The 20,678-nt window shown below is 34.7% G+C and overlaps 4 protein-coding genes across 4 annotated transcripts; 3 read left to right on the top strand and 1 right to left on the bottom strand.

Annotated features, from left to right (window-relative positions):
• Positions 1 to 677: 677 nt before the first annotated feature.
• LOC140750683 (beta-1,3-glucan-binding protein-like) lies at positions 678 to 4,823 on the top strand. The gene is made up of 8 exons (XM_073084373.1): positions 678 to 1,021; positions 1,487 to 1,679; positions 2,073 to 2,227; positions 2,325 to 2,488; positions 3,272 to 3,523; positions 3,640 to 3,788; positions 3,994 to 4,095; positions 4,637 to 4,823. Exons 2-8 carry the CDS (start codon positions 1,491 to 1,493, stop codon positions 4,751 to 4,753), a joined length of 1,128 nt encoding a protein of 375 aa, XP_072940474.1. The 5' UTR covers positions 678 to 1,021; positions 1,487 to 1,490; the 3' UTR covers positions 4,754 to 4,823.
• Positions 4,817 to 9,649, bottom strand: LOC140750684 (rab-like protein 3). The gene is made up of 6 exons (XM_073084374.1): positions 9,494 to 9,649; positions 8,897 to 9,106; positions 6,896 to 7,041; positions 6,357 to 6,493; positions 6,208 to 6,262; positions 4,817 to 5,862 (listed from the first exon to the last, which is right to left on the bottom strand). The coding sequence occupies exons 1-6, from the start codon at positions 9,537 to 9,539 to the stop codon at positions 5,719 to 5,721; spliced, it is 738 nt and encodes a 245-aa protein (XP_072940475.1). The 5' UTR covers positions 9,540 to 9,649; the 3' UTR covers positions 4,817 to 5,718.
• Positions 9,356 to 19,835, top strand: TfIIEalpha (transcription factor IIEalpha). Its single transcript, XM_073084370.1, has 9 exons — positions 9,356 to 9,545; positions 14,055 to 14,183; positions 14,822 to 14,938; positions 15,507 to 15,685; positions 15,952 to 16,178; positions 17,215 to 17,404; positions 18,643 to 18,775; positions 19,063 to 19,170; positions 19,609 to 19,835. Exons 2-9 carry the CDS (start codon positions 14,060 to 14,062, stop codon positions 19,782 to 19,784), a joined length of 1,254 nt encoding a protein of 417 aa, XP_072940471.1. The 5' UTR covers positions 9,356 to 9,545; positions 14,055 to 14,059; the 3' UTR covers positions 19,785 to 19,835.
• On the top strand, positions 10,007 to 13,505 carry Nrk (Neurospecific receptor kinase). Its single transcript, XM_073084369.1, has one exon. It carries the CDS (start codon positions 10,206 to 10,208, stop codon positions 12,123 to 12,125), a length of 1,920 nt encoding a protein of 639 aa, XP_072940470.1. The 5' UTR covers positions 10,007 to 10,205; the 3' UTR covers positions 12,126 to 13,505.
• Positions 19,836 to 20,678: the final 843 nt, after the last annotated feature.

Genomic DNA, 20,678 nt, shown 5'->3' with positions numbered 1-20,678 from the left:
AAAATAGAAACCAGTTTATATGATATTTTTATATTATATCTGCATACGTAATCGGAATCAAACCGGTCAAAGGGGAAATTCCATTTGCCACCAAGCATATCAGTTATTACCAATTCATAATTGCTTGCCCGTCTATTTTTTTGTCCGTTTACTTGTGTTAAACAAACGTCATGCAGGTAAAGGTATTATGGAAATTGTAATGTACCTACATTATGTAAAAATAATTAGACTGATTCTGCGATTTAGTCGTTAAGTTGTCGCGGTATCAGCGGGCCTAGGCGCTAGTATGGCTAACAATGCTATAATAAACATAACTAACAAAGATTACATACGATCGAAGTAGGTAAACATAACGTTTTTAACTGAATCGTTAATAAGTTTTTTACGTTTGGTCGAGTTAATCCCCTATATCGAATTGGACATAAACATCTACAGGCAGCGCCTCATACATGTTTTATAAAAAATATTGTGATCAATAAATATTTACTTTAATAACTATTTTAAATAAACTTGTAACATCGAACACTACTTTTAACAATATTACTCTGAAGATTATAATTCAAAATCGATATTACGGGAGAACGCACGGAGAATCGAGTAAATTCTTACGTTCATTCGAATCACTACAAGTATCACCGATGAGGCTGGAATTTACATACATCAAAACATGAGGCGTATTATAATAGCTAGTAGCGTAGACGGGTTTTACTTTACAGACTCACTTGGTCCTTCAACCTAAACGCTCGTATTTATATTTTCGATATAAATACGAGAAAATAGACCAAAATGAAGCATATATACATTGTTTGTAAATAAATTACTTGATTAAAATCTTTTATGAAGATATTTAATTGGTTTTTAGTAAAAGTACTAACACAAAGAAAAAATAACAATAACAGTTGATAAATATTTTTTTAAAAGTACATCTATCAGGTTATAACAAGACCAAGATATAAATCGTGATTAAAAGTGCCATACATCTTAGGTTGTTATATTGTGTCAATTTGTGTAACTATAACAGGTAAGTTACATGTTCCTTTTATTAAGTTGATGTTAATGATAACTGTATAGAAAAATATAAGCGTTGAGGAAAATGTTAGCAATATTTAGAAGCTTCCTTGTCAAGAGCGTCTAAATTCCAAATATCAAGAAACCGGTCCTATCGAATTTATATGAGTTTAAATTTATCCGTGATATCATGAATTGAATTCAAAATCTTAAGATTCAAAATATTTAACCGTTCGTTACTGTCAACTCAAAGAATGTATAATTGTATAAGTTGTATAACATAAAAGTATGATAAAGTATACGTACTCTCAAAGTTTTACAAAAACATTAAATTATTCCACAGGAAGTTTGTAAACCTGTAATGTATGTAATTAATATTTTAAAATTAAAAATGCTCTTGTAAATGGACCTTTAAATACACTTGAACCTTACACAGTTATCAGGCACCATTCAGATAACTAACATGATAACTTTTCAGAACTATGTGGTGCATATCTCTTTGGATGTTAATGGTGGCTTCGCTGAGTAAAGCATGTGAACCAACGGTTACCACTGTGAGCGGGTCACATGCTCCGTCAAAATATTGTTCCGGTGATATGATCTTCCAAGAAGACTTCGAGGAGTTAGACCTTGAAAAGTGGCAACACGAAAACACGCTCTCCGGCGGCGGCGTGAGTAAAAAATAAAATACCGGTTTGCTTGTCATTGCAATGATAACCCGAAGTTATAATATTATACATATGATCCTTTTGCATGAATTACATAAATCAGAATGTGGAAAAACAGTATTTCAAAGTTAAATCCTTACTTTATTACGCGTTTCCTAAAACATTTCTTATTTACGGTAAGTATAAATCATTTGCACTTTTTAATACCTATATAATATAACGTGCAATAGCATACATGAACATATCATGTCTCTTTAAGATATACCTATTACGTTACCTACGTAATAAGATTCAAATAAAGTATGTTAATTAAAAAAATCCAGTTTGTCTATATGGCCGGATCTAATCATAAGAAATACTATTTGATCGTATAAACATATAAGGAAAAATTTACAGAATTGGGAATTCCAATACTACAGCAACAATCGTACAAATTCCTTCGTCCACGATGGTCTTTTATTCATTCGGCCATCATTAACGGCTGATCATTATGGCGATTGGTTTATCTCAGCCGGACGGCTGAATGTAGACGGTGGAGCTCCAGCTGATAGGTCAGTAAGAGTAAATATTCAAGTCAATATGCAAATAGCCAATCTTGAAATTATTTTTAATACGTAGTTTTCATTCATAATTCAATATTTTTTTAAGATGCACCAACTCGCGGTGGTTTGGATGTGAACGCATAGGAACTGCTAATCATATCCTGAACCCGATAAAGAGTGCCCGTCTTCGTAGTATTTCCTCCTTTAGTTTCCGTTATGGACGCATTGAAGTCCGCGCGAAAATGCCTGCTGGAGATTGGCTTTGGCCAGGTTTGTATTATTGTTAATTGAAAATTTACATATATATGTAAGGTGCTTATCGTACCTACTGACACAGTAGATGTTATATCATAAAATTATTATTATTACATATTGACAATTATTTAATTTTTGATAGTGATGTTGACCCATTGCAGTGTGCAAGTTAATTGATTGATCATATATGAAATAAAATGAGACGAGTGATGAGATAAGTCTTAAAAACTTAGAGTTTACAAAATATTGTAGCGCACGTTTTGAGTTCATTTAATAGGTATAGGTATATTAATGCCAAAGATAATTTCATAATTATTACGAAATTACAAACAATATTGATTAGGTACTACTTTATTGGTAACGCGTGCAGTCGTGAGATAAGAATAAATGAAGAAGCTCTCCTTATTTATCATTTATAAATTATAGATTTGTAAAGCTGTAGATTTTATTATCTGTCTATACATAAAATTAAAAAAGATTACTAATACCAAATATAATACCTTGAAACATCCTTGAAAGCATTCGTTGTTATCGCATTTTCTGCTACTCATCTCTAGATATTAAAAATGTATATACCATGTCATACTAACTTTATAATATTTACATTACGACATATAATTATACCGAAGTATTAAAACCAAAAAAATAGTAACTTCGCCTTCGCCTGATATTTCAATGAGCCTGTAAATTAACGATATTTTTTAATAATAATTATACTCGTTGTGGTATATTGTATTGTAGGTATACCTATGTATTCCCAAACATTAAGTATTGTGCTACATAACATGTATATTACAGCGGTTTGGTTGATGCCAACATACGACGCGTACGGTACTTGGCCAGCATCCGGCGAGATCGACTTGGTGGAGTCTCGAGGCAATCGTCACATGTATTTGGACGGAGTTCACATCGGAACCCAGGAAGCTGGCTCCAAGTTACATTATGGACCCTACCCCGAATTAAACGGATGGGATAAGACCCATTGGATCAGAAGAAACACCAATGGTTACGACCGCGCATTCCACCGATATGAAATGGAGTGGACCCCTGGTAAATTATTTCGCCGTAACATAACTTTTGAAAATATAATTCCTTCCTACAAATACGAGTAATATCAATAACAATTTAAAAGAGTCATCGTGACAATGAGTCAATTTATGTTTCAGATTACATGAAATTCACCTTAGATGACGAGGAACTAGGAACTATCACACCAGACGAAGGTGGTTTTTGGAAAATCGGAGAGTTTGGAAAGACTCCAAACGTAGACAATCCCTGGAAGTATGCAACAAAAATGGCACCTTTCGATCAAAAGGTAGGTACAAAGATATATCAGCACCCGAAATGATACTGCTATGATTAAAATGCAGTCCAGTTAAATAATAATACACCAATATCTCCGATGTTAGGGTTTCTGCAAATCAATACGAAAATCAGTAAGACAATATAACAATATCAGAATGTATACTTACTTTAATAACTAACAATAATCATTTTAATGTATGTTTTTTGATCTTCAGTTCTATATTATCCTAAACTTGGCTGTTGGTGGAATCAACGGGTACTTCCCAGACGGCATCACCAACCCCGATCCAAAGCCGTGGTTCAACTACTCACCTGCGGTTAGTACTTTTTCCTTTGGGTTTTTTATACATAACTAGAGTTCATTGTTTGTCATTCTAAAAGCGTTACGTTATTATTCTTCTGCAAGTATCTAAGCTTTGTCTTAATATTTTTTTCACTTCCTATTTCTAAATATAGTATCTATAATATATAAATGGACGTAGTTATGCATAATAGATTCAACCACAAAAACCACTTTTGCGAAAATAGGTCTTTTAGTAAAATTGATATATTAAAATAAAGAGACTATAGCTTGTTTTTTAAATTAGGTATTTTTATCTACTTCCGGAATATTATTGTCTTAATAATAACTAATTAACTATTGTTTTAATAGTAACTTAAAAAACGGTTTTTGTGGGTTGGGTTCATTTTGCATAACTACATCCAATTCCTATCAGTTTAGACCTTAAAGATCATCACAACGCCATTTTATATATTTAGAATAAGTAATGTTAAGTATTATCGTACACCTGTTCACAGTTATATTGACTGACTATTATATTTTCACATTTTGACTAAAACTGGCTTATATTTTCACAGGCTGCGACAGATTTCTGGAAGCACAAATCTCGCTGGCTTCCCACATGGAACTTGGACGTGAATGACGGACAAGATGCCTCTTTGCAAGTTGATTATGTCCGCGTATGGGCTCTGTAAATCAATACGCATAAAAATAAAGCATAATAATATTTTTACAAGGTTTGAAATAAAAAAATAAAATATTGAATGACTTATTTTAATTATACGATAATACCAAGATTGAAGTACGTAAAAAGATAAGCAAAGAAGAAAGTATACAGAGCATATAAGACGCATAGAAGAGCATTCGTTTTATATTAAACGGTATATTACAATCGAAATTGTAATATATGAATAATTTACATTATTCATAATGCATATCACTTCAAAGTATTTGGTACAAACTTTTACCTGCGGCTTCGCTCGCATTCAGAGGTAGATCACATCGATTGGTGAATGGCACCTTAAAAGTTATTTTCATTTATTCCTATAGAACGATACTTTTTTGGAGATTAAAGGTTAGGTGCCCTTTTCTGAACGACTGACAGCGTATGTACATAATTTCTCGACAGTCGGTTGGTTATGTAGGTAGGTACCTACTTATAGCGTGGAAGTGTAGCAAACAAACAAACTCACATTCGCATTCATAATATTAATTATGACATTGAACATACTCATCGAACTTAATAGAATAAGGAAAAACATACGGAAAATAAAATAATAGGTTTACTTTATCAATCATTGCGTAATATAATAATATTCCGTGTTATTGTAAACTATTTATCACGTGTTGTCTCAATATAATGCCTACACTTAACTTACTTCCTTCTTTTTAAACACTTTAATCAAATATACATATATACAAGTATGTAAGTGGCATTGATACATACATACAGATAGAAGAAAAAAGAATAGAATAAAAGCTTAACTCGACAAGGCTTCGCCGTGGCTTAGTATAGTAATAAATATTTGGAAAAAAAGTTAAAATGTTCCCGTTTTCTTCTAAACCGGGATCAAAATATATATAGTTATATAGTATTAAACTTTTCGATAGAAATGAAACAGAAGCTGATTTTTTTGTATAAATAGAAAATTTCCGTATATCAATCCATGTGGTAGAATCGCGGGCTGAGGTACTGCGTAGGCTTGTTGGTCGACAGCGGCGTGGACGGCGCCATCATGTACGGCGGGATGCGGCGCTTGTCCGAGAACGGGCTCGCGCGGGAGTAGTACCTCCTTTCTATCACCTGAAATTTATGGCACATGCCATAGATTAGTAAAGATTACTCACTCCTAACAAGAAAATATAACCAGTTTTGACAATTGAAATTGTTACTGCCATCTATTTTGGGCTCAGAGCCATATGCTATTATTGTTATTCTAAGTATTCGTGTTTGAAAAATTGCAGTGTCGTAGCGTGGACACCAATATTAGAGGAGGTTGGATTTACCACCCTGTAAGTTGGTCCGCAAAAAAACGAAATACTCAAATATTGCCGCCAGGGCACAAAACTTCGCTTTGCCTTTGCAGTTTGGTTATACAAAGTATTTTTTTTAATATATATCATTTGTTGATATTAAGCAACACCTTACCTTATCAAAAAATCTTGTCAGCTTAACGGAATTACTTGTACCTGGTGCCAGAGATCTGAAAAATCAATGTATCGTGCTCTGAAATTGTTCTAAAATTCATTAATTTAACTTTATTATACTATAAAATATAATAAACTGCAGACTAATACCTAGCTTGGAAGCAATTGACAAAAATTTCATCAGCTCCACACTGCTCCGCTATACTACTGGCGAGACGCCGGTACTGATTCTTCTTTTGATTTTCCTCTGCTAAATCAAACTTCGTCCCAATCACAAGTATCGGAATCTAAAAATAACACAAATTTGTAATTACTAAAAAACTTTTAAGTGTTATACACATAAATACTCGACTACATTACAAAAAATAAATTACACTTCTCTTCATAGATCTTTGACTAATGTATAAAATACACGCATAAACACATTCACACACACACCTATTATATGCCGATCGACAAATTAGTCACTGGTGTCTAATTTGTTGATCGGTATATCGCGGTTGTATAATTATCTCAATAAAATAATAATATGTAGTAAATATGAAAAATGCGTACATATTATATAATTTATTAATTAAACTAACAGGGACGGCGCAAGGATCCGAATTTTTTTACCAAATCACCTGGATCTTGCGAAAGTCATGTGTAAATCATAGATGGTGTAAATATACAGTTATTTTCATACATACCTGTGTGGATCCCAAGAACTGTTCGGGATCAACATCAACAGGTTGGAATGTAGGATTCATTGTGTCTTGATTTAAAATCTCAGAAAGCCATTTTTGTAAATTTATTTGACTCTTTCTGTTTGTTAAATCGTGGACTAAGATTATACCTGGAATCGATTTAAAGAAAAAAGTTACAAAAGGTATCTCCGATTTACCTATACAAACGAATTGAATACAAAACGCATTGCGCGTGTACAAGAGGAGAAGGGAGGATCTATAGGCAGTGGCGTAGCTAGGGAACCAAGGGCCCTGGGGCAAATGAAAAAATGGGGCCCCACTGCTATGTAAACTGATTAGGTTTTATCAAAAAAATTTGAAATATACAAATACTTTGAAAGTACTAAGCTAATTAAGCTCTTTTTTGTGCACTGCAGGCCAGGTAATAAAAATATTAAACAGTAACAACATAAATTACGATGATAGAGTTAGGTCCCCAAGCTCTGAATCATTTCGTTTTGAATAGTTGCACTTAAATATCTTGTAGATCCTAAAATCATAAAAAAACAATTGAAAAAGTCCTCATATTAAAAAGTTAATAATTCCCGTACACCAAACATTATTTCTTTGTGAAGCAAGTAACCAGCAGCGACAATAGGCAGCGTCTAGTGTTTTGGAATAACACAACCAAAAACGATTAACTGGCCCATATGTAGAGCACGAAACGTAGTACGATTTTGAAAAACATCTATTGGTCTGGTTGACGAATTTGACGTTTTTCGTTATCACTTAATATTGTGTTCGTAAGGTCTCCCAAGTCATAAGAAGATTTGTCGTACACATTTTCGAAAAATGTGTCTGTGGTTCCTCCAAACCCTCCGCTCTTATGTGTGTCATGCAAACATCAATCACGTTCACATGATCGCCGGCGGAGGTATCTCCAACTGCAATAATTGTCGAATCTTCTTCAGTAGACTTCTCAACTAACACTGCAGTTAGCACATTATTTGAGTCACTATCAATAGAAATATTTTGACCAGACGTACTTGCAGAAGGCTGGCTAAAAAATTTATGAATTTTGGTCAATTTTTGTTTTCTATCTTCTCTTTCTTGGCGTTGTTTGCGTTTAAATGCACCACCGGGTTTCTTCCTTACATCTATAATTTTAGATTTCTAATTTATTTAAACAATACAATATTAGATTGTGCTCGAGTACGTAGGTACTCACTTTTCACTGATGACGTTAAAAGTAAAATAAAAGGAAAGAGAAACACAATGATACGCTACAAGTGTCGTTGATAATTTCAGTTACCACATTTAACGGTGGAGACCATGAACAATCTCCTGCCCGCGGACCTGAATTAATGTACCTACTGCACGACACTGCACTTTTTTCACGATATTTCGCGTTATACAATGAGCTGTAGCCGAAATCTATAGATTTTACGCGATTTATTGACTTAACGGACATCAATATGAGTGGTAAAATCAAATAAAATTTAACCACTATATTGACCAGTACAAAAACGTTTATTGACATTAGCTTACTTACTCCTGATACAGCATTAAATTTTAACCGTTCTTGAAAAAAAATCGTAACTAGAATTCACAATAAAATGCACATCGATGAATAATAATAAATAGCACATATCACTATCCATCAAATTGACAAGACTGCCAACCTACAGAAAGAATTTAGGGGAATTCCCTAGGCATAACTTTTGAATTTCTCTCAACTGAGTTGTCATGATTAAAGTGGGGATGCAACCCGTCATATTTATTTTGAAAAGGGAAGAAATTTCCAAAAGCTCAGTTCGATCAAGATTTCTGGTAAGGATTTGAGGGCCCCCTGAGTTTGAGGGCCCCGGGGCACTGCCCCGCCTAGCCCCTGGGTAGCTACGCCACTGTCTATAGGGATCCGGAAACTCCGGACTCCCTGTAAAATAGGCGAATATTAAAAAAAATACCAATCTATTTGTATAATCATTGTTGCTTCGTAAGAGTAAATTTCTTTTAATTTTATACCATGCGTTGGTTGATAGAAAACGTTTCTTGTGTTCCTATGATTATTTGACCCGCCAACGTCCCAGAGTTCCACGAAGAATGTATTCTGGGCTTGTGTGCCTTCCTTGAATCTGTGAAGTTTGACTTCTACAGAACATCCAACAGTCCATCCCGGCGAAAGTAATGGCTTATTGTGTGCTATAAGGTAAGTCAGCGAGGTTTTACCCACACCTAAAATAAATGTCAGTGATAAATATTGTAAGTAAAAATAGAAAGCATCTTTAAACAATTTCATTAATATATTTCAAATATTTATGAATATTTTGTAAAATTAAGATAAATAGTAGGTACGTAAAGAATAAAATTTGTACGTATAGAAATAAAATAATATTCTACAACAACTAAAAGCGAAAACATAAAAAAGTCGTTAAATTACATATTAACAAATTTCCCGCCAGAACAGATTATTTATTCTTCATGTTGCCTAAACTGGCGTCATGGCTACAAACATGTTGGCATATGATTAATTTGGTTCCGAAGTTTAATGTAAATTTTGTGTTACTCATGGATTATAAAGTATTTAAAGTATAAAAAAGGAAAACTGGACTTATAACTCACCGGAATCACCAAGCACAACGACTTTAACTTTCTCAATTGCAGCCATTCACAGGTGATTATTTACGATATTTATTTCTGTTTGTCTCTATCTCGGAATATTTTGACATTTGTATTTCGCTTTCGTCTGCTTGGTTAGAATCAGGCTAGGCAACCTGTAAAAAAATGTTGCCATTGAATTAACTTAAATGTTAAATTATTGTCCCTGTATTTGTTTTATTATTATTAACAACTGCAACCATTCTTAATGATAACTCATTCGATATTCGTTAAATTGGACACGGTAATGTTAAAACTAGGAACTATTTAATAGGTTAACTGTTTTATAGGTTGGTCTTAAATAGTATATAATAACATTATTTACTAGGATAGACAACAAAGACAATATTTTTTTACGTGAAAATAAATTAGAGGAATTTTAAAGTCATGACAAATCTTTTTAATTTTATAATAAACCTATTAATATCGATAATTTAATATCGATATTTTTCAAATCATTTGCTTGAAAAGTTCAGTCACAACACTAGCTCTTTCAAATTAGTCGGAATCTGAGTGTTTCTCTTCATGCAAGTAAAATTTGCTAAAATCAATAATAAATAATGCGTCCGCCATTGTGTACTCAAATATCAAGTATTAGCGCATTGTATATAGTCTTATAAATAAAATGCAACGACATAATATCGTGTACATCGAATTACTTATTCTTTTTTAAACAATGAACGTGTTCGACATAGTAATTGTAGTGCTTCTTGTCATAAAATCCGTGCATTTGTACTGCGCTCCATACAATGGACAAATTTGTAAGAAATATTCCACTGGATTTGTGTGGTACAATCATACTGGCGGACTCGAAAATGAAAAGATTACTACTGGATTGTGGAAAGAAATGATATCAACTTTGAAGGAGCCATGTCGGAGTAAAGCTGAAAAGTTGCTTTGTGCCTATGCGTTTCCCAGGTGCATCGACAAGGATGGAGTCGGTTATTATGCTTTGCCTCTATGTTACGAAGATTGCATGGCGGTTAAGATGCAGTATTGCTACAACGATTGGATCGTTATCGAAGAACAGAAACGTAGGGGTGTCTTCTTTGAATCGAGAGGGCATTTTCGATTTCCTGAATGTGAAAAACTACCAAATTTCGCTGGAAAGGGACCGCAGGTGACTTGCAATAATGTAGGTATAATAGAAATGGACTACAGTGAAGTCACGACTACTTGCGTTCGCGGCAACGGCCAATATTACCAGGGCACCATGAACGTGACAGAACGAGGAGTAGCTTGCCAAGCTTGGGATTCCCAATACCCCCACCAACATACTAGACCACCATTATTTTTTCCTGAAGTTCAGAATGCAACAAACTATTGTAGAAATGCTGGAGGTGAGGAACACAAACCTTGGTGCTATACAATGGATGCCAACGTCAGGTGGGAACATTGTGACATACCTATGTGTGCCAATTCTACTATAGAAGATAATAATACAGATCGACCAAATATAGTTATGGAGAATTATTTTACACCAGCTTATGTTTTATTGTTATCTGCTTTGGGCCTTGGATGTGTTTTAGGAATAGCATTGATAGCTCTATTTTGTCACTACTTTTTAAAGAACCACTTTTCTAAATGTAATATATCTAGTCGCAGAAATGTACCGAATGTGGACATAGACTTGGACAAACTACCAAGTAATCTCGCTTACCATACCACTGGAGCTCAATTAAATCCAAAATTAGAGAAGTTGGAGTTCCCAAGAAACAATATAATTTATATACGAGACTTAGGACAAGGTGCATTCGGAAGAGTATTTCAAGCTAAAGCACCTGGACTTGTACCTGAGGAGGAATTCACTGTTGTTGCCGTTAAGATGCTTAAAGATGAAGCATCCCATGATTTGCAACTTGATTTTGAGAGAGAAGCTTGTTTATTAGCTGATTTTGATCACCCAAATATTGTAAAATTGTTAGGTGTGTGTGCAATTGGACGTCCAATGTGTTTGTTATTTGAATATATGGGGAAAGGTGATTTAAATGAATACTTGAGAGCATGCAGTACTGCCACCAATTATCCACCAGGTGTTGAAAATAGAGAAGATCTTAGATTACTTGCAACTCCACTGAATCATTTGGATCTTCTCCACATTGCGAGGCAAATTGCATCTGGCATGGTTTACCTCTCTGATAGAAAGTTTGTGCATCGTGATTTAGCTACTAGGAACTGCCTTATTAATGATGATATGGTTGTAAAGATTGCAGATTTTGGACTATCACACAAGATTTATTTACAAGACTACTATAAAGGGGATGAACATGATGCTATTCCTGTTAGATGGATGCCTTTAGAGAGTATATTGTATAATAAATACACATTAGAATCTGACGTGTGGGCATATGGAGTATGTTTGTGGGAAATATTTTCATTCGCTCTACAACCATACTTTGGTATGACTCATGAAGAAGTTGTCAGATTTTTGAAAGATGGAAATGTATTAGCTTGCCCTGACAATACTCCGCGCTGTGTGTATGACTTGATGAAACAATGCTGGAATCATCACCCCAGTGATCGTCCACACTTTAGAATTATATATCAAACTCTGGATAATATACAAATAACACTTGAGAGGACTCATACTGAGTAATGTAGTATTTATTATTTTGCGAGTATTGTATGATTGGATTTTATATGATCAAATCAATTTTACTTGTTTATATTTCAATAATAATTATGTAAAAATCTTGCATTTAAGTGTAAATGTAAATATATTTTTAGGTTAGACATTAATTTTGTCACAGCTGTTTTGATTTGATTATTTGTGTATGTTATTTATTGTATGTTCTGTATTGCAATTATGTTTTAATTATTAAATAGTTTTTTTTTAAAAGGCAGCAATTCTATATGATGCAGGTTCATAGACTTGTTAAAATTTAACAAACACTGTCTAGTCTAATAATTAAAATTCTGTTATTTATGCACATATGTTTATGCACAATAATTTCATTGATTTTTATACAGGAAAGTTTGACTTTTGATTATAAACATAACTAATTTTAGTTTAGTATGTAGTTATATAAGTTTTATAGATGTTTTTAAAAGTAGGGTCTGTAGTCAACAAGCGATATTTCTCTCAAGACTGAATTTGGGTTATCATTTGTTTCCTATAATTTTAGTAGACAAGTCTTCAAATCTTTAGACAATATTATATTAAGAACAATATTTTGACTTTTTTAATAATAGAAATTAGTTTCACTCATCAACTTTTACACAGCAGAACTGTTTAGATGCATTTCATAATGTAACAAGTTATAAACTAGAACACATATCCTAAAAGACATTTTAACAAACAAGACTAGACTTGGACTGTAGATATTAAAATTGTTTTGATACAGAACTTGTAACCAATGTCATTATTAATTTGTTTATCATTATGTACCTACTTTGTTATAATGTTCCTTTTATTTATATTTTAAGGCGATAGTTGATTAGCTCTGGGTTTATATATATTTTAGTAAAATTCCACTGCCATGGAAATAAATACAGGTAAACGAATTTGTACTGCAATTTATATCTCACTATTACTTTTTTAAATATTATGTTTTTACAATTGAGATGTTGCTAGTATCCACTAATATTTTTTGTGTCAACTAATACTGTGGGAAATTTTAATTGTAATCACTTGTAATTAAAATAAGTGGGCATGTGGGTGTTTTTACACATTTAAATTAATTAAAGAACTTGTATTGGATATACCACATTGGATTGGACCTTGCCATAAACATAACATAATTTATTGATTTATAATGATGCTTATTTATATAAATCTTACTGCCAAAATGTAATATTGTAATTATACCTATATGATAAGTACATATTTTTTGTAATAATGATGGCCAGAGATCATTGCTTTATCTAAAAATTGTACCAAAATTTGGATGAATGAGATTTAATGAATACTTATACATGAAAATATTTTTCTTTGTTTAACATGTCGTTAAGAATAAAATAATGGAATTTTTAAAAACTCTTCTTTTTAATGTTCATTGTAATTTCCTTTTCCCATTAGCCAAATATTGATTTCATAAATTTTAAAATCGACAATACTATCAGTGTTATTGATAATATATTAAACGGATATGAATATACCACTTTAACATACTTTCAGCTTTGAGTAGAAGAATGGTTAAAAGCTGTAATGACGGCAAAAGCATCGCGTGCATCTCTCATCCGTTGTAATTTTTCATAGAAGTTTAAATTGGACATTACGTAGGTACAGGTTCGAAGCGGAAATTTTACATGTACTTTTACCTTTTCTCAAACAATTACGTTCTTTTACCTATAATCAAAACTAGAATAAGTCTTTAACACAATAGAAGTATGCGAGAATGTGAATAGAAGTATGCGAGAATAGAAGTATGCGAGATTATGAAATTATTTTTTTATATGTTGGACTACTTTATTTTTATGTGACTATCAGTTAAAAATTAACTTCTAGGTAGGTAGTCAACAACACAAAATTAATAAGTTATATGCACCAATTATATTAAAAATGCATTTTACGTTTTACTTATAGTCATCATGACTGAAGAGCGCTATGTAACGGAAGTGCCGAGCAGCTTGAAACAGTTGGCAAGATTAGTGGTAAGGGGATTCTACACCATAGAAGATGCCCTCATTGTGGACATGTTGGTCAGAAATCCTTGTAAGTAAACAAAAAATATTTGGATTAAACAGATACCTATTTTTTATATTTTCTTCAATATCTATAAATTATTACAATTTTTCAACTTCAAATAAGTAGGTAACAGAAATTTCAAAATAAGGAGGTCTAGAAAACTCAATCTCGATAAGTCATAGACATAAAAACATTAAAATTATAATTTAAAACTTGTACATATAAGTATGTAGGTACTTAAACTACGTGGTCCCTGTAGTTCCGGGACCAGAATAGGGCTACGGTATCTCCTGCCTGTCGTAAGAGGCGACTAAAAGGGGCTTCCGGGGTTGCGGGTCGTAAGAGTGGGAGCTCGAACCGCCCGGACAGCGACCCCGGGAAGGACGGCGGTATGTGTGGTCGCATACCGTTGTGCACACCAGACGGTGTGGCGAGCGTCACGCTCACCTGGGAGGAGCCCGATAAGGCAACGCGCTAAGAGGACTCCGGTTGCGTTCCTCTGGAGATTCCGGAGTCCTCTACGCAGCGCAGAGGACGGCCACCGGGGGGGTTTTAGGTACTTAAACTACGTACCTATGTGTATGCCCTTTAAGTATGCCGAAATAATTATTAATTCGTATTACTTAGTAACTATAAAACTATCATCGAATTTAATCACTTTTCAGGCATGAAAGAAGATGATATCTGTGAGCTTCTAAAATTTGAACGAAAAATGTTAAGAGCGAGAATTGCATCCCTTAAAAACGATAAATTCATCCAAGTGAGGCTAAAAATGGAAACTGGTAAGTAACATTGCGGAACATGGGTATAATGATATTTTGTTTCAGTTTAATAATTTCAGGATATTAAAATATAAGAGCCACAATGCATTTGGAGCAATATTGGTTTAAAGAACACCACTGGAGTACCTACTCTAAGCGAGCCGGTCCTATCGGGTCTTGCCCAGGAGAACATTATGCTCATCAGTCATCACGTACCACATTTTTGGGTGTATATGACAATATTCGGCCACTCATATCATTGTTCTTCCCAGAGACGCTGGCTGGGCGGTCCCGCTGGAAGCCCCCTTTTATTCGCTTCATATGATAGACATTTGGCGTCTTTGGTGACCACAGTAGAAGATTAGCATAGGACTCATTGCCAATGATAATATAGTAATAATACGACGATAAGATAATAACACGACGAATTTCTATAGCCAATACAACTTATTTTCAACCTTTCCAAAAAAATCTAATATTCTGCTTTAAATTTTACCTACTTATATTAACGATAGGTATTACTTCGTACCGTCGTTATAAGGATTGACATTAATCGAAACTTAAAATATCTTCACTCTTATTTTTCCAGGACTGGACGGCAAGGCGCAGAAAGTTAACTACTACTTCATAAATTACAAAACATTCGTAAATGTAGTGAAATACAAATTGGACTTGATGCGCAAACGCATGGAGACGGAAGAACGTGACGCTACGGGTCGTGCCAGCTTCAAGTGTCCTGGATGCGCGAAAACTTTCACAGATTTGGAAGTAAGCACCTAATAGTTTTTCCCATTGCTTTACGATTTGAAGAGGTATACCACTACGCTATTCGGGTGTTGACATTTAATAATTTAACCCGCTTACGGACAAATAATCATATTTAAAAAGCTTCACACCTCTAACAATTTTTCTAATTAGTGTATCCATTTACTTATACTCGAAAAGTATTTTTAAATAACAAAAAATAGACGTAAAGCTTTAAAAAAGTACACATTTACACATTGAATTGTTATTAATTTTAATAACTATTTTAGGCAGATCAGCTGTATGACATGATGACTCAAGAATTCAGATGCACATTTTGCTGTCAAGTTGTGGAAGAAGATCAATCGGCTTTGCCTAAAAAGGACTGTAGGTTATTGCTGGCGAAATTCAACGAACAGTTGGAAACCCTTTACATGTTACTCAGAGAAGTGGAAGGCATAAAATTAGCACCAGAGATATTGGAACCAGAGCCAGTGGACATCAACACTATCAGGGGGTAAGAAAATGATTTTATATTTTTGTACAATATAAAGAGTCGGTATTGCATTCTTCAACTTCCGTAACGCTCTCGTCACGCATTCATTCATCAGCTTTCTCCCCAAGTGCGTACGTAAAGAAGTTTTACTTCCAAAATTGTTTCACTGACTCTCTTTTCCTCTGCCTCGCTAAATGAAGTATATGTTCAAAAATTGGCCAAATACAAGTCGAACTCTCGCACGGAAGGTTCCTACCACCAAAATTTTAATTTTATTTAGATTTTTTATTTGTTATTATAGCACCCATTGAAGTACATACATTGTAGACATTTGAACTTTTAACCTGTTACGGTTCCTCTTACGTTGAAAAATAGCGGTTTCTTGTATGGCCACCTCCATTTATTTTCATTTTTTTTTAATATTTCTTGTTATAGTGGCCATTATTTTAGGCACATATTCTGTGAAAATCTTATGTGTCTGTTCATTACGGTTCCAAAGATAGAGCCCTGTGACAGAATGACAGACAGTGGAGGCTTAGTAATAGGGTTCCGTTTTTACTCTTTAGGTACTGAAGTAGGCGCGGATTTGGTCACAGTGGAAATTTAGTTAAATAAGTCCAATTTTTTATAACTTTCTAACTTAATTATTTATTGTAAAGTCCGGCATATCCTCTCCGCTATCCCCGTGGCAGAGAAGAATCCATACAGGGTTTCCCCATGAAAAAGACCAAGTGCGATTCGAACTAGACTGTTGGGAGGATCATGACCCCTGTGTACGGAACCCTAAAAACATCGTTGAACTGAACTGAAAATGGGCATCCTACTCTGTGGCCCTTGGGCTTCCAGGAGTGGGGTGTACGGGCCTCGAGGTATGCATCTTTACCCGGGCAATTCTCAAAGGGTCATCTGTCCCCGGTGCTATGTTCCGCCTTCCGTTGGGCGGAGCTTCGGAATAATGTGTGTGTGTTATCCTCGCACTACCGAGTGGGTTGGCGGACTTCCTTTGTCGGTCAGGGTGGTCAGAAGGGGAAAAACATTAACGGTGATGTGTTCGCAGATTGACGATGAAGGCGGCACCGCAGCGTCCGGCGACGGAGCAGTGGTCGGGCGACGCGACGCGCAGCGGCGGGCTGGCGGTGGAGGAGACGCGCGTCGACGTCACCATCGGCGAGGCGGCCGCCGACACCGCCGCGCGCAAGGAGCGCCCCGTCTGGATGATGGAGAGCACCATCGCCGCTAACGACCAGGTACAGTACGCGAGCCATACGCTGAGCTTTGCATTTGTACGAGTGCACATGGATAGTGTAGGTGTGAAGTCAAATTAAAGTTTAAACCGGTTCATACTGCTTTTTGGCAATCGTGCATCATTCAAATTAATTCAAACAGAATTGTTGATTTTTTAATATTTCGTATTTGTGTTCGATTTATTAGTAAAATGGCATCCAATATAAATAAACGTGTATATGGCGAATAATTTCAAATATCAAAAACGTTTTTGTTGAAATGTAATTTTAAACAACACAAATATTTTTCTTTAAATTAACTTGTGTTCACTCACACTAATGCAAAGCTCAGTTTAGACCTTCCGGACTATAACATTGACTGATTGATGCTGGTGGAATTATAGGAGTCAATCGAACAGTGGCGGACTAAGGTTGTCGGAGGCCCGGGGCGGAAAGTTGAAGGCCCCCAGTGTAAAAATTTGATTTGACATTTTTACTTTTTCCCTGACAAATTCGTATTATTCCGACGACACTCAATGATCAGGAGCCCGGGGCGGACAACCACCCTTAGTCCGCTAGAACAATCGAAACACCAGTCGATCAATGCTGTCGTATTGGTGGAATAAAATAAATCGGTCAATTAACAGTTTCTACCATGCTTTCAAATTCGTGGAATTATAGGAATCAATCGAACACAAACCGATCTGTGCCGATGCCGTCGTATCAGTTGAATTAAATTAATCAATCCATTGACAATTTGTACCACTTTATACCGGTGTGCTTAGGTTCATCACAGATCCATGTTTGACCAGTCGATCGTCTCTACCATTCTAAATCAAACTGCAACCTGCATCGATTTGCTTTAGATTAATTGAAAGATGTAGAGCCTTATAGTCTCTAGAATACGATTCGAACGGGGAGATACCACGGCGTTTTGTAGCGTAGTTGAAGAAGGTATAGTAGCCGACTATAATTAATCTTCAGGAGTTGCAACGCATTTGTCATCGGTTCCAGGTATTGTGTATGTGAAATTGGTCACAGATGTTCACAGGCGACACTACTTACGATCATACTCCAATCTTGTAACAAAAATAACGTCGATTGACCATCAATTGATCGCTAAAAGTAGTGAAAGCATAATTTATCATTTAATTATAAAAAGAAACAAAAATAATTATAAGTTTTAGATAGTAAAATTACGAAAACAACTGAAAAACTTTAAAAAGTGACCCCACAACCAACATACATTCTTATATTTTCAGAGCGACAGCGTACACTCTACAGATGCGGCTCTGGAGAAAGCGGCAAGCAGTGCAAGTAACACGAAAACTGCCGGGAAAGAAAAGAACGACGATATTATGTCTGTCCTTCTTGCACACGAAAAACAAAACACAGGTAAACATTTATTTAAAAAGGAAATATTTATATTTTCGCAATCATATCTTTTAAAGTCTTTATAAAGAAATTGGTGCATCTTTATTATACTCAAGATCGTTATGTAGGAGCAACTGAGACTCACTTTCTTCTCTCACATTAATCAATTTTATACATACTTACGGCCCGAGCAGATTAGTTCAAGTGTTTACGTCAGAAACCATTCTACTCGACTCGTAGACAGTGTATATACCGATATACCCTAAACTTGTTAAGGTAGAAGAAACGAATATGTTTTACTTTCTCAGGTAATACTGCTGCGAACGCTGTAAAGGGAATAGAGCAAGACAGCTCGGACTCCAGCGATAACGAAGAACCAGATCCGTATAAGTTCTTGAATGCTGCTCCCACTGTTGGTATGTATTATCATTTTAATTTAATACATAAAATATTATAATCAATTTGGTATTCGAACTAATTCGCGATCAAGAAAGTTAGTAGTTATGGATATAACCTCCAAATGGCCACTATCGATATGCCATCAAGAGATTTCTGATTTCGATTACTGGCTAAACAACTATTCGGTACTAATAAATCGAGATTTTCGTACGAAATCCATAACGTTATCGGAAGATTACCTACTTTGGTGCACTTATAAATTTTCTTCTCCATCGCCATAACTAAGAATAAATAAAATGACCGCTAAAAATATATGCTATAAGCTTTTAAGCCTTTCCGAAAATTTTGATCATTGTTTCGTAGATCGTATTGTTAAATTACGACGTTAAAACACTGAAAAAACTGATCGAAGTAATGTGGGGCTGTGAATATAAAAATCTTATTATAATTTCCAGCTGAAATGGAGAGCGAGGATTCCGAGTCAGATGACAACGCCCCAACGGTTCTAGTGAACGGTAAGCCAGTGCCACTCACCAGTATCGACGATGACGTCATCGCCCAGATGACTCCCTCGGAAAAAGAAACCTACATTCAAGTGTACCAAGAATACTACAGTCATATGTATGATTAGTTTAAGTAGACGTCGTATTTAATAAGCGTTAATTAAATAGCTCTTAAAATAGTTACGTAATTTATTTTCTCTTCAATGCGGTTTCTTGCTTACGGTCTTGGTAAGTAATTAAAAACACCTAGAACTAAAACAATACCTACTTAAAACTACTATTCTCTTCTACTCATGGCTATGACCATGTACAATGAATAACATAAATTAAGGTAATATTAATTACTTGAAATTTATTTAAGTATATATTGTGTAAATGACTTATTTCTCCCTACGTCATTGTTAGATGTTAATAAACAATTGTTTATAATTAAAAAATAAGGAAGAGAAACAAACCTTTAATTTGGAAACCTACTATCTGTAAATTATGTTGTCGAAGCACGCACGAATAACATGTTTTGTACGATGACTAATTTCAAAATCACATCTTTGTTTACTTTGCTGTAAGTTAAAATCCTTATTTATTGCAATAAACCTTTGTATTTAATGACGATACTAATGAGGTGTCAAGTAAAATATAAATCGACATTTTAACGTTCGCCGGCTTTAAAACGTACGAAAAATTTACTTAAAACAGTACGGAAAATTAAATTGCTGACTGCTCCTTCATATTATTCATAAATCTATCATTAATAATGCAAAACAGGTCAGTTTATACTGAATAAAGTAACAGTATTGATTTTAATTACCATACTTGTCAAGTTTATCATATTAGCGGCAGGGTTAGGGTGTTTATTTGAGACCACCTCCGTCCTCAAGAGTGCCAACGCATCTGTAAGTGGCTTTAGGTAGAAACTGTCCTGTCCTATACTAAGTTTATCACAGACAGATGTCTCTGGGCGGCAATCATCACGTCATGAACATCGTAGCTCAGCTCGTATGCTACTCCAATTTTATAAAAAA

Source organism: Epargyreus clarus, unplaced genomic scaffold (genome assembly GCF_041222505.1).
Source record: "Epargyreus clarus isolate Ecla_fem2 unplaced genomic scaffold, WU_Ecla_fem_2.2 ptg000021l, whole genome shotgun sequence".
Lineage (NCBI taxonomy): Eukaryota > Metazoa > Arthropoda > Insecta > Lepidoptera > Hesperiidae > Epargyreus > Epargyreus clarus.
Note: the sequence above shows the minus strand (reverse complement) of the source record. Positions and strands in the feature narration are given on the sequence as shown.

What these genes read in the sequence shown, in the direction of transcription:
- LOC140750683 (XM_073084373.1), top strand. Translation starts at nt 1,491, where the DNA reads ATGTGGTGCATATCTCTTTGGATGTTAATGGTGGCTTCGCTGAGTAAA. An exon ending in TGGAGATTGGCTTTGGCCAG is followed by an intron (nt 2,489 to 3,271) that starts GTTTGTATTATT and finishes TGTATATTACAG; the next exon opens with CGGTTTGGTTGATGCCAACA. An exon ending in TGGCACCTTTCGATCAAAAG is followed by an intron (nt 3,789 to 3,993) that starts GTAGGTACAAAG and finishes TTTGATCTTCAG; the next exon opens with TTCTATATTATCCTAAACTT.
- LOC140750684 (XM_073084374.1), bottom strand. Translation starts at nt 9,539, where the DNA reads ATGGCTGCAATTGAGAAAGTTAAAGTCGTTGTGCTTGGTGATTCCG. An exon ending in CGTTGTGCTTGGTGATTCCG is followed by an intron (nt 9,107 to 9,493) that starts GTGAGTTATAAG and finishes CATTTATTTTAG; the next exon opens with GTGTGGGTAAAACCTCGCTG. An exon ending in TGACAAGATTTTTTGATAAG is followed by an intron (nt 5,863 to 6,207) that starts GTAAGGTGTTGC and finishes CATAAATTTCAG; the next exon opens with GTGATAGAAAGGAGGTACTA.
- Nrk (XM_073084369.1), top strand. Translation starts at nt 10,206, where the DNA reads ATGAACGTGTTCGACATAGTAATTGTAGTGCTTCTTGTCATAAAATCC.
- TfIIEalpha (XM_073084370.1), top strand. Translation starts at nt 14,060, where the DNA reads ATGACTGAAGAGCGCTATGTAACGGAAGTGCCGAGCAGCTTGAAACAG. An exon ending in CCATCGCCGCTAACGACCAG is followed by an intron (nt 17,405 to 18,642) that starts GTACAGTACGCG and finishes TTATATTTTCAG; the next exon opens with AGCGACAGCGTACACTCTAC. An exon ending in GAATGCTGCTCCCACTGTTG is followed by an intron (nt 19,171 to 19,608) that starts GTATGTATTATC and finishes TATAATTTCCAG; the next exon opens with CTGAAATGGAGAGCGAGGAT.